The sequence below is a fragment of the Podarcis pityusensis genome (genome assembly GCF_964106645.2).
Source record: "Podarcis pityusensis genome assembly, chromosome: 2".
NCBI classification, from domain to species: Eukaryota; Metazoa; Chordata; class Lepidosauria; order Squamata; family Lacertidae; genus Podarcis; species Podarcis pityusensis.
In genome coordinates, this window is record NC_138029.1 from 88,752,902 (window position 1) to 88,770,011 (window position 17,110).

Here is a 17,110-nt window from a genome sequence, read left to right on the forward strand (position 1 = left end):
CCCACTCAGACCCACAGCCCACACACTTCGGTGCTTCAAGCCTACACCCCCCACCGAAGCAAGGAAAGCGGCGAACACGTGTTTGAGAGCGGGCGCGCGCCCGGCGCAACCAATGGGGGAGCTGCGTTGGGGCGGCCGCTCCGCACTGAGGCAACCGACGCCCGGCGGCAAACCGGGATTTTGCGACCGTTTGCGAAATGGCGCCCTCTTCTTCTTCTGCTTACCCCGCTCCCCCTTCTCTCTAAACTGGAATTGGGAAGTTGGGGGGGGGGGGAGGCAGCAGAAACCTTCGCGTTGTAGAGCATGGGGAGTCGAAATTATAGCGTTGGTGCGCCTCCTCACAGCCTGAGGAGGGGGAAAGAGGGCGGGAGGGAGAGAGGAAGCCCCCTTCTGCAGCGCCCTCACAACGGCAGTCTCGACGGTTAACCTGCCCCCCCCCCCATTTTCCTGTCGAGCGCGCGCGCGCCGTTTCTCCTTTTCTCTCACCCGCCGGGGGGTGCGGGTGGAGAGGGGGGGGAATAGGAGTAGGGGGGGGGGAATAAAGGCGCGACTTTCCCGCCTCCTTGGCACACGCCCGGAGCTGCTGGCTCTCTTTCCCGGCCAGGCAGCTGCTCCCACCTCCTCCTCCTCCCCGCGCCTGTGGCGGCCCTTCCCCGCCTCGCGCAGCCCTCCGGGCCGCCTGCCAGCCGAGCCTCCCCTCCTCCCTCTCCCCGCCCGCCCCCCCCGTGTGTGTCGAAAGGGACTGACGGAAAGATGGCCCCTCCTTCCCGCTCCCCCCTCCTCCCTCTCCCCGCCTCCCCCGCCAAAGACGAGGCCGAGCTGGTGTTTTTCCACTCAGCAGGATGGGTGATGCTCGGCGCTCGCTCATTAGACAACAGACACGAGAGGTCAGGAAGAAAGCGCTTATAAATTACCGTTTCCTCCCTCGCAGCCCTGTTAGTCCGCCTTGGCACTCTCCCCGGGACACACGGGACAGACCCACGGGCAGCTAAGGCGCTGGACAGATACCTGGTCAGAGGGGTGCCGCTGCTACAGGTACCCGAGGCTCCTTTTCCGAGGGATTTTTTGATATAGATATATATTATTACATATATATTGGGAGAGCAAAGGCACACAGGGAAGGACCTAAGCCCAGCCTTCGCGGCTCTGCTTTCTCTCTGTCGGTGGCTCCCTTTTCTCCCTTTCTTCCTCGCTCTCCTTCCCTCTCTTTTCCGCTCTCCCTCGTAGCGTTTAGGAACAAAGGGAGTCGGAGGCATATGGATCGCCTCTTGTCATTTACTGGAAAACGGGGAGCTACTCTGAAGAAAAGAAACGCTTCTTCCTCTTTCTAAGGGGCATCCCTCAGCCAAGGTGGGAAGCAAGAAATCCTGGCATCAGGGGGTCGGGGATTTTTTTGGCCAGGTTTCACCGTAGGCTGAGAAGCCCACCCACCCACCTACCTTCCCTTATCCGACCCCCCACCCCTTTCCCACATCCTTAGAGATTTGTATTAGTCCTTTGCTATTTACTTTTAGGATGCATTGCTTCTGTGCTTTTTTTTGAGAGCGAACGAGTGAGCGAGCGCATGGCGGTTTTCCTTTTGTCTGGTGTCCCCCCCCCCCTTTAAAACGTGCATGCATGTGCACCTTTCTGATTTGGCTGTATGGGGTCTCTCAGCAGTTACCGCTTTTCCCCGCCGTCGCCCTCCGACACCTTGTGTTAACTTTTAAATAACAGATAGCAGCGAAGTGGAATTGGCTGCTGGTGCGGCTAACGCTTTCCTCCTGGTTTTAGTGCGTTTTCTTCCTTTGTATGTGTGGTGAGCATGTGCTTGGCCCTCCTCACTCCCTTCCTCTTCTGTGCGGTGTGCGATTAAATTATATTTAAACAGCGCTGTTCTCTGCTACTAAAAATCTACCAGAAAAGGCAAGCGCTAGCATTGCTACACGGTTGGTGTTAGTACTGTACATCTTTAACTGGACTGCAGTTGCCCTCTTGTGCACTCGTTCATTCATTTTCTTTGGGTTTGGAGTGGTGAAAGGAAAGGGATTGTGATATTCTTAGAAAGTTTGCTGGCAAGAACCGAATCTCCAGCACACTTCAGTGTCAATAAAGTGATTCTGGATTTCCACCGCTGTTCCTGGGATCAGAAGGCAGCACTAAGGTGATGAATATTCATCTCTGTGTGTGATCATTTAACAAAAGGGAAGGATACAGACTTTTGAGGCAGCACCATCTAAATTTCCATATAAGAGCATGAGGAGGAAGGCACTTTGCATACTGTTAAGGATCAGCAGATGGCCAATTGAGGATATGCTTCTCTTTTTATACTGTTTTGTTTAGAGGAGAACAAAGTGTTCATTACCTATACAACCTACGTTTTACCAAGGTGAATGTCTGAACTAGACATTCTTATTACTGCTGCTGCCTAATGCTGAACGCTTTTGGGAGAAAATACTATTATCTTTAATACAGACCTTATTTCTAAGTATGCATTCTTTAAGCTTACTGTCTTTAGTGTTCTAAAAATAAGTAATATATACTGTACTGTGAAATGAAGAGCCAGGTGTGATGGTGAAGAAACAGAGCTGCCTGTTTTGAAATCTTGAACGTCCTTGTAGCTCTTCCCAATGTGGATATAGAGCTTTGCTTATTCTTTTTTAAAAAAACATTCATAGTGACTAATTTTTAACCGTATCAGGAAAGGCATTAAGAAAGTGTGCCAAGAAAAAGTCAGTTGTGGTTAATGGGCTCTTTTGGTATCCACTGTACTTTCTTGTTCCTCTGTGTTAAAGACTGTCTTAAGGGTTGGGCTGAAAGAACCAAATAGGTTTGTCATGTTAACAGGCTATGTAATTTGGAGTTGCTGCTGGCTAAGATTTTGGAATCTCTTATTTTTTAAAAGCATATTTTGTTTTTAGTGAATGAGCTTATTAAAAATGTGGGGTTATTCATACACAGTGGTTGAGGGGAGGGAAATATAGCCCAGTCTAGGCCAGACCTCTGTGTCCTTGGCAAATGATTTTGTATGTCTAGATTTATATTTGAGTAAATAAAAATAATCTCTGTAGCATCATTTGACTTTGGAATGTGGTGGGAATATTTTCCTGGAAGACATTGCTTGGAAACTGATCTTTTACAGTAGGGATGGATTTTGCTTTGTACCGGAGATGAGCTAGTCATCTACTGTAATAGCAATGTCATTTACTTAAGGCAAATGCTGAAGGTGAACGTACTGTTCAGAGGGGGAAATTATATGTTTGCTGTGGTGGTCTGTTTCCCTCTGCTTTCAATTTTACCTCTTTCTCCTTTAATCTTCCCAATATTGATCTCTCTTCTTTTTTAAATCTGTCACTCCCTTTTGCTTTTCACGCCTCCCTCTGCCCTCCAGTCACCTTCTACCCTCTCCCGCAAGGTCTTTCATTTTCCTTTCCCACTTTCCTCTGCTCTAATCTCCTTATAGCACTGGCACCCAAGAATGACATAACCTTTGGCAGCCTGCAAAAGCAAGTGTGGCAAATAACATCCCATCCTGTAGGGGGCAGTATGTGAGATTGAACCAGCAAAGACATTGTTACAGAATGGTAATGGGTGGGGGGAATAGGTTGTTGCTTTCCCCCCTAGGCTATATCATGGATGTGCTCCAGTATGCAAACTTAGACAGAATTATATTCAGAAATCTCTTAATTGCATTGGATAGAACTGTGTAATTCCAGGATGAGGCCTATAGAATATTAGAGCATTAGTAAGTGAACAAATGGCCGGAAGTCTTGGTCTTTGAGCTGATCATAAAATGAGCAGCTTTGGTTAAAGAGATATAAGCAGGAGATTTTGGTGTAAAGCTGAAGCAACTCTCCGAAGGCTAATTTACAGTGGAGTAACTGAGTGCAATGTGATGATATCATTTAGGTATTGTTTTTTTGCCATGATGGAATAAAATATCATTAGAATTTCTTCTGTTCCTCTTTTCTTATGGGAAGGGGAGAATGGACTGAGACATAAGAGTCTGATAACTGATTAATGGGGGAAATGAAGAAATGCCTGATGAGAATACTAAAAATAGGTGAATGGGGTATAGATCTGTCAGAATCATGTTGCTTTATTAGGGCTTGGGTGAACTATAAGCCTCTCTCTCTCAGGGTTATTTCAGCAGAGGTTTTCCAGTCCCACAGTGACTTCTCAAATATGGCCCACAAGGTACTGAGGGCAAAACTACGCATGACTTTGGAGCTGTGTGATTGGAACTTTTAATGTTTTATTTTCTAATGTAATGTAACTGAAGTGAGGCTGCCAATTGGATTGGTCAAGCAGCACTTGGGAAGTCTATTCACCCCTTTTCCTACTGCACCATACTTCAGTCAAAAGCACACATCCTGTGCTGTTGTTTGCTCTGTGGTGGGAAATAAGGGCATTATAAAATGTAGTATTGTGAGTGATGTGGTTTTGTGCTTTTTTTTTGGTGCAGTTTTTAGTTTGATCATTTGTTTAATTATTGGATTATTGTTATTTTTATGTTTTGCATTTCTGTTTGTGAAAGCCGGTTTGAGCACCTCCTTTTGTGGAGGGGGAAAGTGGGATATATATAGCCTTCATTCTGCCTCCCAAGATTTCTTGAGGCATTTAAAACTGCTGTATCTAGAAAAGTGTAACTAGAAGCCTTTTGTTGAGTAGAGCCTACATGTTAGAATGTCAGGATAGGCATTCATGCTCATAAGTGGGTGGCCAAATTGTGGCATGGTTGCACCTAGTGTCAGAGTTTGTGGCATTTCTGGACAATAGCCAGAGAGCTATTGTTGTTTAGTCATGTTCGACTCTTCGTGACCCCATGGATCAGAGCATGCTAGGCACTCCTGTCTTCCGCTGCCTCCTGCAGTTTGGTCAAACTCATGTTAGTAACTTCGAGAACACTGTCCAATAGAGAACTATTAGGTTTGACTATAGAAAGGAGCCAAAATCACCCCAAACTCAGGAAGTAGCCTATGTCTTGAAAGGTATGCTAGTGTTGCACTGTCTCACACTTTCTGCCTGACTTGTGGTGCTTTTGCCATAAAGGTTGCCTGTCAGTGTTCTAATTGAGCATTACACTTGGGAAGGGGAAGGATTTCCCCCACTTCCAGGCTGGTGAACGTGGTGGGAGGGAAGTGATTTCCTTCCCTTGGAATACATGGATTGGATTACTTGTCTGAGCAGCACCATGTTGTGAAAATGTTCTGTACTTGCTTGAAGGCATCATCACTGTTATGTTTGCTGCTTCTCTGTGCATGTGGCACATCTTTTACAAAGTGAGGCCCAATTAAGACACAGCAGTAGGGGTGCTGTTGAAATGCATCTGTGGAATTGGGGCTCCACACAACTGTTTTAATGTCTACAATCAGCTCCCCACATGTGTCAGTGGGATTGTGTAGCCATCCCTCAAGTCAGCAACAAACCTTTCTAATATCTGTATCTAAATTCTATTTGTCACATCCACCAGAATAAAAAATACATTTTTGTTTTCAGTGTGGTAGTGTAAATGACTCTGTGAAGTAATTGATCTTCAAGAAAATAATGATGTGGCATAGACAGGCATCATATTGCTATTATGCCCTGGGGAGGAAAGAGGTTATGAAATATCCTGTGATACAGATCTGAGTTTAATCTTGTATATAATTTACTAAACCATAAATTCAGGACATCTCAGTAGGACAAGACACTTTTCCATTACACAGTGCTGAAAGTGGCTAGCGTTGTTTTGGTAAATGTTTGTAAATTAATGTGAAAAGAAACTGTTCTATGGAAATGGTTCAAGATGCTGCTAGTCTTTGATATCGTCTAATGATCACATGACTTGAGTGCTGAAGTAGTGAGATAAGATACTGTGCTTGACACAAATGGTCAAATGGTGGTGGAATGGTAGAGGGGATGTGGAGCATCTGGATGTTCAGATCCAAATATTTCAGAATCCTGTTGCATATGGTAAGAATGGTTGGAGAGAAAGGAAGGAACCTTGTTGTTCTTGCTCTTGAAAGAATGTTATATGTTGTTTATTATATAGCATGTGATAACCCAAAACAAGCCTACACTAGTACTTATCTTCCCCATATAGAATGCCCCTCTTTCTACCCTGCTACCATAGAAAAGACACACACACACACACACAAATATATAAAGAGAGACAGGACAGAAGAAGGAGAGGAGGGAATATGAAGGCAAGTTAAGTTGTGGGAGAAGACGATAGGAGTCAAAAGGACCACTAAAGTATTTTTTAATCAATAAATTGAAAGTAGTTACAGGATTGTGAAAACAAGGTCATGTAAAGCCATCTGCATCCTGCAAATGTCACGTGTAGTATGATGATAAGCATATAAGCACTAACGTTTCTGTAAACATATGCTTGGTTCTCCCCACTCCCCTTCCTTCCTTTGAAGCATTTCAGTGGAGGTGGCAAGGGGTGGGGATTGGGAAGGCAAGAGATTTGGGGAGCGGGACTAGTGTCCTGAGAAGGAGTCCCTCCTTCTGCTCAAACCTCCTCCTGAACAACTTGTCTTTAGAAAACTGAGCGGGGGAAGGCTAAAGACTGCTTGGGGAACTTGTGATCTTGAGCTGGGAGACAGCGCCACCTAAATGCCCTATTCCCCTAGTAACTAGGCAGGAGAGCAGGAAGTGTCCCTGCTTAAGGGGGAGGAACAGTTCTTTTGTGGCATCAGCAGCCTGCCCTCAACTCAGATTTCTTTGCACACCTAAGGAACGGAGGAGAGAAGCCTGAGACAATGGCTGCTGATGTCACAAGGGCATTCTTTCCCCGCTACCCTCCCACCTGTAGCTAACATTGGAACAGGGACAGGCTGCCCAGAGGAAGGTGAAGTAGGCAGAGACATGAGGTAAGGATAAAGGCGAGGCAGTGGGCAGAGGTAAAAGCTCCAGCTCCCTAGTGACTGAGGAGGAAAGGCCGAAGAAAGGAGCTAGAAATCCGACACTGCTTGATCCACTCATTTAGCTTCATTGTTTCATATTTTTGCCTAACATTTATCTACCTAGCCTGCCTCTGTTTCTTTCTATATGGTCCCATTGTTGTAAGTCTCATCAACCAATGAACAAGCATCCTCAGCATTTATAACAGTTTTTAGATGGGGGGGAAATGAAAGCTGACTATAGGGTGGGGGCCGTGAAAGTTCTAGCAAGGCAAAGCTAGCAAGGCAAAGCTACACAAAAGTGCCATGGCAGCAGGATGCTCCAGCTCTGCTAACCAGCTTCCTTTCCACCAGATATGTAAGTATTCCTCAGTTAAGCAGGGCTTAAAGGCCAGAAGCAAATATCTACTACTGCACTGCTCTTATTAATAATATTTATTGGTTGCTTTGCTCATAGAAGTAACTCAAAGGACAATTAGGTCTGTCTGCAGTACAAAATACTTTATATGTAGCAGTAGTAATAATCACAATTATATACTTCTGGGCACCCCCTCCTGGTGCATTTCAGTTTTGTCCCATTATTTTCTACTTTTGCCTTCAAGCTCAAACATGATTCTAGCAGGGATTGATTATTTTTTTCCTCGTGGCAAGTTAAAGCCTGTTCATGTATAGTTTAGGGCAGCCTTCTCTGTATACTTCTTCCCTGTCTCTGCATCCTTACAAAATTAACTTTGCTTCGCTAGTGCAGCTGTGAATGTGAGCTTGCTTTGTAGATGCAGCTTGCCTCAAGACTTTTGCTTCATAGAAGCACTGCATGTGTGCCCTGTCCCTAACAATACTCTTAACGTTTCAAGCAGAGGCTGTTGTCTAATCCCAGATAAAAGCACTTTCTGCTGTTAAGGTCTGCTTTACAAATAATCACTTTTCAAAAACATATACACCAGTGCCAAGGTCTCCAACTCATATGTGTATGGTGTGAAACTTTCATTTGCCATTGTGTAAGATGTGCAACTGTCCCAGTACTCATAAGAGACAATGCACAGGTATGCCAGTCTCTTCAATGGGCTGGGAGCCTTATTGAACTTACTGGAGCTTGTTTAAATCATGTTAAATCTATTTGTTTTAAATTACAGTGGTACTTATAAATGTCAAATATTTAAAAATGATTTCTTGAGGGGAATGAAATGTCTGAAAAACAGTGCCCTCTATTCTTATTCAAGATGTGTCCTGTACTGTATCTCTGAATAAATTGGGGTTTGAATATTAATTATATTTTATCATTGACTTGTGACTTTCCTTTTAAGAGCAAGTTGGCTTGTTCAACCAGAGAAAGTAATAATACTGGTTTTTTTCAATGCTGAATTGATTCTTTTAAATTATTATTTATATCATTATTATTTTTAATTTTATTGTTATTACTAATGCAACTACTTTTAGTTTTAACAATATCATCATCACCACCCCACCACCATTATCATTTTATTTAATTACTGTTAATTCAGAAAATTATTCCAGATGTCGCAGAGGTTCAAGTTCTAAGAGCTTGCAGTAGTTTAGGCTTAAACATATTTTCCACCTAAAGCAAGTTATAGAAAGATAAAAATAACACGAAGAGCTACAATGTTTCAAGGTCCACAGAATGAGAAGCCCAGCTCTGTGGCTTTGTGATATACCATTGTGTTCAAATTGTTCTGAATATTTTCTGTTTTATACACACTGCCAAGTTTAATAGACCTGTTAAACTGTTGAAACTGAATGTAGAATAACTGCACATTCCCACATATATCCCCTTGCCTAGCAGAAACAAAGTGTATTTTTAATGGACAAGTAGCTTCTAGCCCCCTGTATGAATTACTTTAGCTTTAGCCTGGCATGCACAACAAATTTTATAGTAGTTAACTCCAGTTGCAGCTGGAGGAATTTGTTTTCTACATTAGGACTGCCTTTAGACTTAATGAAACCCAGCTTTATAGCTGCTCAGCCTATATCCAAGCCATGCTTAAGTACACAATAGTTTGACTATAGCATTGAAACTACACTTCAGCCTGATGTTGTGTATACTCCAAACATTTAAAGCAAATTCTCCTCTACCCCCAAATAATCCTGGTAATCCTGGAGGTATTTGTTAAGGATGTCAAGAATTGTGCTCTGTGAAGGGTAAACTACAATTCCCAGGATTCTTTGGACAGATGTGCTTTAAATGTTTGGTGTGCACTTGCAGAAGTGACTCAATACACGACATCCTGCCTTGGTAAGTACAGAAGAGGTGTTTAGCTATTTTAATAGAATACACCTAGGCAGCTTATTTTCAGTTAGAGACTGTCAGGACACGAAATACACTTTGTTACTATCTCTACTTCTTCCCCATCTCTTGCAGAACTGCACAAATTCCTTAGCACAGATTATTTTAACTCTTGCTTATAGCTAAGACTTCAGGCTGCTACCAGAATGTGGGCATTAGAAGAACAATGTAGTAGATAGAGGCCTGTCAAAACTGCAGACTTTAGGACAAAACTGCAGACTTGGGGAGAAATTTGATGCCTTGGTACTCTTCAGTTTCTGATCCCATTCTCTCTGCCTTCCAGTCCACCCTCTCATACTTGAGCCAGCTCCCTGCCCTATGCCAGCAGAATCCGCTATAGGACCCAAAGAGGGTATTTGCTTTGCAGGATCTAACTAGGTAGTTGAGAACCGTTACAGAGTTCTACTGATCCCTGTACCTATCTGCAGACTAGATCTCTGGCAAGAAGAGATCCAGAAACAGTTGTTGTGCCCCAAAGCCAGAAATAGAGTTCAGTGGTAGAGCACATGCTTTGGAAGCAGAAGGTATGAGGCTCAGACCCCGGCATCTCTAGATTAAAAAGGACCAGGTAGAAGGTTGTGAGAAATACTTCTTCCCGAGACTTTGAAGAGCCACTGCAAGTCAAGAGTGCATAATACTGGACTAACTGGACAAACTTACCTGGTGTAAGGCAGCTTCTTATGTTCCTAAGCTGTTTTTCAGCTTTTCATTTTTCAAGACTAAAAGATCAGAGTCCCTACTGTAGGCCACAGAGGACCTTTTGGTGCTAGAAAATGTCTGTAAACAATGGAGATCCTAGACAATGATGCACAAACAAATCCCAGGGAAAGTGATAAGCCTCCCTGTCTTGCTGCAGTAACTTAATTTTTCTGGATCTTAAGTTTGACTTTTGAGACAGTTTGCCAGAATTTCATTTTTTTAAAGCTGGCACATTGTATGAAAGATTAAAGCAGAAAATTAGGGGGGAACAGTTGCCTGGTAGTGCAGACTCTGTTGTTATCTGGAGTTCTTAAACACACATCTGGCATTCATATCTGGCAGGATTATGTCCATATTTTCCCCTCCATTAGCATCTTATTTTTTGTTTTGTTTTGTTTTGTTTTTGTTTATTTTATTTTATTTTTTCTTTTTCTGAAACAGGAAGAGAAAATCCATTCTGGAGAGACTCTTCTTCATGTAAGTGTTATTAATGCTCGTTAATGAAAATAGCGAAATATTAGCAGTGCAGCTCAAATGTTCCAGAATTCCAAATGTTCACCATCTGCTCATAGGACAGTAAAACTGCTTGCAGAAAATAAGCTACTGTCATGTAGTGATAAATACTCAACATTATTATTATTATTATTATTATTATTATTATTATTGGGTGGGAACTACATGAGAATTGGGGCTGCAGGACGTGGATGTCTGCTCCCTCTAGCAGAGCCTCTTCTTACTCCTGTGTATAGTTAAGGTGATCTGTGATCAGAACATGTGCACAGATCATCCCATTCTGGATCAGTGTTTTGTTTTGCATATATTCTTACCAACTTTGTGAAGTGGGGTTCCTATTGTTTCAAATTTACAAAATAGTGGTTGAGAGAGCAAGCGATTTGGGCCAAACTAGAAATGCTGCTGTTAGTAGTAGTAGTAGTTATTGTCGTCGTCGTAGTATTAATAGCCAACAACCTCTGACTTGAATTTGCAGTTTGACAAAAGTGCTGGGTTTCATGTGAACAAGTAGGTAACTGCTATTGCCCTCATTTTAGAAATAGAAGTTGATGAAGAGTAATTAGCACTGCAATCACAGGTACACTTACTAGAGAGTAAGTCCTTTCTCTCTCTTTGAACTACATGGGACTTACTTCAGAGTAAATATGCTTAGGATTGCACTGTAAGAGATTTCTCCAAGGCCATAGAGCAAATCAGTGTACGAGCTCAATATAAATTTTCCTGCTGCCATTCCTGTGCTGAAATACACTTTGTTTTTCTTGGATTATATAACATAATCCAAGTTAGTATTTGCAAAGTTGGCGTGTGCATATGTGCGTGTGGCCTCAGATAGTATGTAGATATTGTAAGCTTTTTCTACGATTTCTTGGCATTACTTGTTGACAGCCATGAATATAAGTATATATAGACACTTACCAGTCCCCTTCCCCTTCAAAGAACAGCAACAGGATGCAGTCAGTCTGCTGATCTATGTATCACAGGGCAGTTTGAGGTCTGGCAAACTATTTATTTACATGAAACAGTGACTCACCCTGGATGAATGAGCAAGAGTCTTAACCACTAGGTTGTGCTAGAGAGCCAGTCCCAGCAGCATCAATGTTGTTTTTTTTAAGTTGCATTATGCAACTCCTTTTACTAAATGTTCCCTTCCTCTGAATGAGCATCATTCTCAGACCAAATGGAGCAGCAGGTTGCGGTAAAACAGTTATATATTCGGCTCATGGACTTAGCTTACTTGCAAATTCTGGCTGGTTACTTGCAAAGACGTTGTCTAAGCCCATAAGTTTGGGTACACCCACTGAGACTTTACACTCATGCACACATACCCTTCTTAATAGTAATAACCATGCCATATCTCAAACTGCTTATGAGTTTCCCTTCAGTTTCATCATTCATCGAGAGGGCTGCTGTTTGCGAAACACAGGACTAAAAAACCCCTTGGACACATTGAACTAGCTGCACAGTTCTTTTGAAAATTTGTCTCTGTGTTCAAAAACTTAATTAAACTTGTAAATTTAATAAAGGTAGGGATTCACTTAGGTTTAAGTTTTTTGTTTTTGTTTTGATGGAGCAGAATCTGCTTTGGAGAGGAAAATTATTGCATTCCTTTGTGGTATGGAGTCTGTTTTATATGACATTCTCTGTGCACACTGTCCCTAACTCAGCGGCAAACTCAGGAATAAAAAATTCTTTCCTGTAGCACCTTAAAGACCAACTAAGTTAGTTCTTGGTATAAGCTTTCGTGTGCATGCACACTTCTTCAGATACCTCAGGAATGTTAGCCCTGGGTAAAGGTCTAATAAAACAATAGTGTTTTTTTAAAAAAGTAAGTGCTGCCTTGTTTGCATAACAATGGGTTCATGTAGCTAAAAGCTATGGTAACAAATGTTCTTATGGGGCTGAAGTACTAGTTGAGCTAGAATAAAAAGCAGCTTGTGCAGCACACTCTCCATAGGTAATCATTTCTGTGCTGAGTACCTCCATTTGTAGAGGCAAATTTGATTGCAAACATCTTTTCCCTTCAAGCCATGGCCTTGTTTTGCATGATAAACTAGCAGTGCATTCAGATTTAAGGGAACATTGCAAAATATTGCGATGAGGAAAATGGAAGAATTTCCTCCTTTCTGCCTTAATACTCAACAGATGTGGGTATAGGTTTTGAAGATTTCCCTCCTTGCCTCTGCCTCTTGGGATGTATGAGATGCCTGTCAGCCACACCATAGGCTAGTCTTTGCCAACTTAGTACCCTCCAGGGGTGAGAGGAGTTGTAGTTGAACATCTGACCATTGGTCATTCTTGCTGGAGCTGAGGGGATTTGGAGTGCCAACACCATCTGGAGGACACCAGGTTGGGGAAGGCTGCCAAAGGCTAACCATACATCCCAGGCCATGGTTAGCCAAATTAGAAAAATGGACGATAGAACCCCATTTTGTGTGTTTTTCCTACTACAGTACAGTGGCGCACAGTCCATTTGCACATTTCATCCTCTGCAATACAACATGCAAGGGTCCCAACAGATGCCATTTAATAAGATGTTTCTCCATGGGAACAATGTTTAAAGTGATTCACTCACTGTCATTATTGCCACCTCTTGATCCAGCATTTTCTGCGCCTGGTGAGCCTGATAGCAGTAATATTAATGGCAACTGAATGTAGGGACTTTGGTGAGTGGTTAGGGGTAAAATGGTGCTGTCCAGAGAAAATTAAAGTTTACTGGTAGGAATGGGAGAAGTGGGATCTACTAGCTTCTTGGAGGAAACTCCCAGCCTAGACAGGCAAACCCATGAAATGAGGAGCAAGCATAACATAGAATCTCATTCCCCTTGGCCTCATTGGATGTCATAATTGGCCAGCTCTGTAAGGTGCATGGCCTCTCTGGATGGTTAGCATGATAGAGAGACAGAGTTTCTAAACTATTAAACCATCATCGTTCCTATTTTCAAATGAGGGTTAGCTGCATGTGGATGGGCTGCGGATGTGCTGGACAGCAGAACTAGTGAAGGGAAAGGGTCAGACTGGATGCCTACATACCACTGAGATATGCAGGGAAATTGTGGGTCTTGTGTTTTTAAATGGCCTACTACACACATGCCTTCCCAGTAACCCTCAAAAACAGGCTGAAGACAGTGGTTTCACATGCTCATTGCCCTCCAGCTACCTTGAAATGTTAGCAATATAGAGCAGCACCCACACATGAGTTCTCGGCCCCTGGAGTTGGGAGGTGTATTTTCTGTGCCCATCGCTGGATTGGGAAAAGGGATTGGCTTTGAAGAATACTCTGTTCTGATTAGTACATTCCTTGGGCTCAATTTGCTCTCTGCAAAGGCCATTTAACCTGCAAAATGTAATTCTTCCTCATTGTGTAAAGGTGGGGGCAAAGGAGGCATTAGCTCCAAACTTTCCCCTCCTTCAAGTTCTTTAAAAAGCAAGGAGGAATGCCATGTTGTGCTTCAGAGGACAAGAGAAAGGAAGAACAGGTGTCCATTCTCCAAGCCCAGTTCCTCTACAGCCTTCTGCTTGAGCAGGGCATTTTCCTCCTTTTCCCCCTTGCCCTTTTCCTTCTCACTCTCTTAATATCTTTCACAGAAAAGATATATTCCTTTTCATGTAGAAAAGGAATGGGATATAACAACAACAAAAAAAGGAGATAAATACACAGACTGCAAAAAGTGCCATGGGTCTTGATTTGTACACATATGTATCTCATATGTATACAAACCTGGGTGTGCATATAATATATAACAGTGTGCCCCTTTATTACCTGCTTAGGCATGTATCAGTAAAGTGAAACTGGAAGTCTTGATGCTTCCTTTTCTGCATCTCCAGATAGCCTGTGAAGACTCTTCTTCATGTACATCTTTGTATACGTTTATTTTTGCTCATCATCTCTATAGTGTTTGTGGCTTAGTGCTTTGGCTTTTTGGACTGCTGCAGCATGAATTTTTAAATGGGAGTTAAATGCTCTCATGAGAGTTAAAACAAGCACATTGTCAAATACTAGATTTGTTAAAATGTACAGTAATTTTGGAACAGTATCCTCTTCTTAGTTAAGATACTTTTTCCTTTTTTAAACTTGACATTTAGCAGAATTAAATCCTCTGCAGCAGTGTTAATTTTGAGGGAGTAGTGTATAGCCCTTAAGTATAAATACTTCTTAAGGCAGTTGTGCTCAAGTATTTCAGAGATGGTGGAATGATCTGAGCCTTTTCAGACAGAAATGCATTCTCAGAGATGGTCTTTGTCAGGATTTAGGATTGTTTTTAGAAGCAGGTCATTTCTTAGTATGGAAAGTGGATTGCTCATAGCTATCGCCAGTCTCATTTGTAACTATAATGCTAAGAAGGAACCATCTTACTGTAATCATTTTGCGTCAAATACTACCATCATTCATTACTTTCTATCAGTGCCTCACCCTATGGAGGAACCAGCACTGCCCATCCGCATTGAGGAGGGGACAGAAGTTCCAACGGGTGAGTGCAGCTAAGGTGGGATGCTTGTGAAATGGGGGGGAGGCATGTTTGTACATGGAGCTTGATGCCTCGTTTGTGTTTATCCACATGTCACTGAGAGTTCTAGGAATGTTATCTGCAAACATTTACAACATTTTTTGTCCCCCTCCCAAATGTGCTATCTTGGCAGTGCCAGCCTTCAGATGATCTACAGAAAAGTTGCACCATTTCCAGTCACCCACTATGCTTCTGCCACATCCCATCATTACATCCGGACTTTGCAGCTCTCATAATTTTATTGCCAGTCTAAGGGGTGTGGACATTTCTAAGTATTCAGCTTGCAAAGAATGAGGTACACTCCAGAGTATGTGGCCCCATTGATAGGAATGTCTAAGTTGCCCTGGATTGCTCACAATATTTTACAAATATTCCGGTAGATGACATAGTTTTCTTCCTTTAATTTTGAATAATTGCTCTTTATTCTGTCATTTCTGAGAAATTGTCATAATGAACATATGTAGGGGAACATAGGAAGATAATAAAACCGACAAATGCTTAAAGCAGAAAATGTTACTTACCTGTTACAGAAGGCACACATATAATTCCTCTACTTGAGGGGAGAATAATTCATCCAGAATAATTTACTGTTACAGCATTTCAGATTAGATTTATTGGGCAACATACATAATGGAAATTTGCTCGTGCAACAGGACTAACACTTTCTTTTCTCTTTTCCACCCTGCAGCCCCCCCCCCCGCCCCCAAAATCTGCTCCAGAAGATTCCCCCAACACACCAGAGCAGATACTGGGGCCATTTGTGGGGGGAGGCTGCAGGGGAGAGGAGAGAAGAAGGGAAAGCTTTGGTGTGCAGGCTGACACTCACTGCATTGAATCTCACCCTTTTGTTTAAAATCTGGGTTCACCTCATTGGAGTCAGATAAGGATACTATCAAAATGAGGAATGCTTTATTCTGAATTTTGATTGAAAGCACCTTTGACTTCCTTAAAAAGCAGCACAAAATCCATGTTTATTGAAAACTGCTGTCATCCCCCAATCGCTCATGCTTTGTCTTATTTCCCTGTTCTGCAAGCAAACTGGAAAAATATGCATTTAATTTTATTTTTTAAAGTCTCATTTTCTGTTGTTTTGCTTTTGTAAAGATGTTGCCATAGCAAACTTCATTCACATCTCCATAGCATTATTATTAGTAGTAGTAGTAGTAGTATGAAATTGCAAACATTTTCCACTTGGTCATAGTTTCATTTTTCTGCCACAAGGTAAAAGAATAAAAAATCAAAATGCAAATTACATATTAAAGGTTGAGTGACCATAACCATGGATATCCATTAATTTTGTTCAGACTGGTTGCTTTGTACCCTCTTCAAATTAATGTTGTGGTTCTGCATGCTTCTGAAGTGCAAAAAGTGTGTGTGAGATTAACACAAACTAAATATAAATAATGGTATCAAAAGCATTGTCTGAAATCAGTGGCAACTAATAGAAGAGATAAACAATTTCTTTCTGTCTTGCTTGCTTTCTTTCTTTCACAGTAATTTTCAGTATAGGTTTTTACCACTTCTTGGTAAGAATGTTCAGGGCAAGTAGGCTCCATGTACCATGACAGAGCCGGAAAGTTCTTTTTCTTGATTCAGGAATTGATTCCACATTCACTCAAGTGAAACTCCTAACTGAAGTCAAAATTAAAATCAGTGGCTTTGTTGCTGTTGTTGTCTATAGGTGAAAGTGTAGGTTAAGTTCTCTGCAAATTCTGCTTTGCAAAGCATGATATCTAGAAGTGGGCTGCATGTTTCGGTTTCTTAGAGAAATGAAATGCTTATTTTAATCCTGATCTGATTAGCCAACAGAAGGATTTGCAGAAAGCAACAGCGTAGCGTTTTCTTGCATCTGATTGCCAAAGTTTTTGTTGGTAATAAATATTGTGCTGAAAATAATTTTCTGATTTAAAAATGGATCTTCTATCACACATTCTTCAGGAAAACTGTTAAGAATTACACAGAATGGCTAGTGACTTATATGACCCCAAGGTTATATGCAGAAGATTTGAAATTTGGAAATAACTGGTAGACCCATAAATATAGTAAAATATATTCCTATTACAGAATCATTTTAACTATAAGAATAAATGTTTTCTAATCTTAAATGCTTATAGACATAAAGGGCACCGCTATGCATGTAGGCCCCATTGACTTCTAATTGGGACTTGCTCCTAGGTGCATATCATAGGATTTCAGATACACAACACATACACAGGTCCTAG

At 42.0% G+C, this 17,110-nt stretch overlaps 1 protein-coding gene across 9 annotated transcripts in view; it reads left to right on the top strand.

The window, feature by feature from the left end:
• Nucleotides 1-863: 863 nt before the first annotated feature.
• Nucleotides 864-17,110, top strand: part of SLC6A6 (solute carrier family 6 member 6) — a 56,483-nt gene continuing 40,236 nt past the window's right edge. Inside the window, exons 1-3 of one of the 9 annotated variants that reach the window (XM_080993487.1) lie at nt 931-1,035; nt 10,312-10,347; nt 14,787-14,852. In XM_080993487.1, coding sequence (XP_080849613.1) covers nt 14,798-14,852 — 55 coding nt within the window. In that variant the 5' untranslated portion in view covers nt 931-1,035; nt 10,312-10,347; nt 14,787-14,797. The other 8 variants (XM_080993495.1, XM_080993489.1, XM_080993490.1 and 5 more) reach the window with 8 other exon arrangements.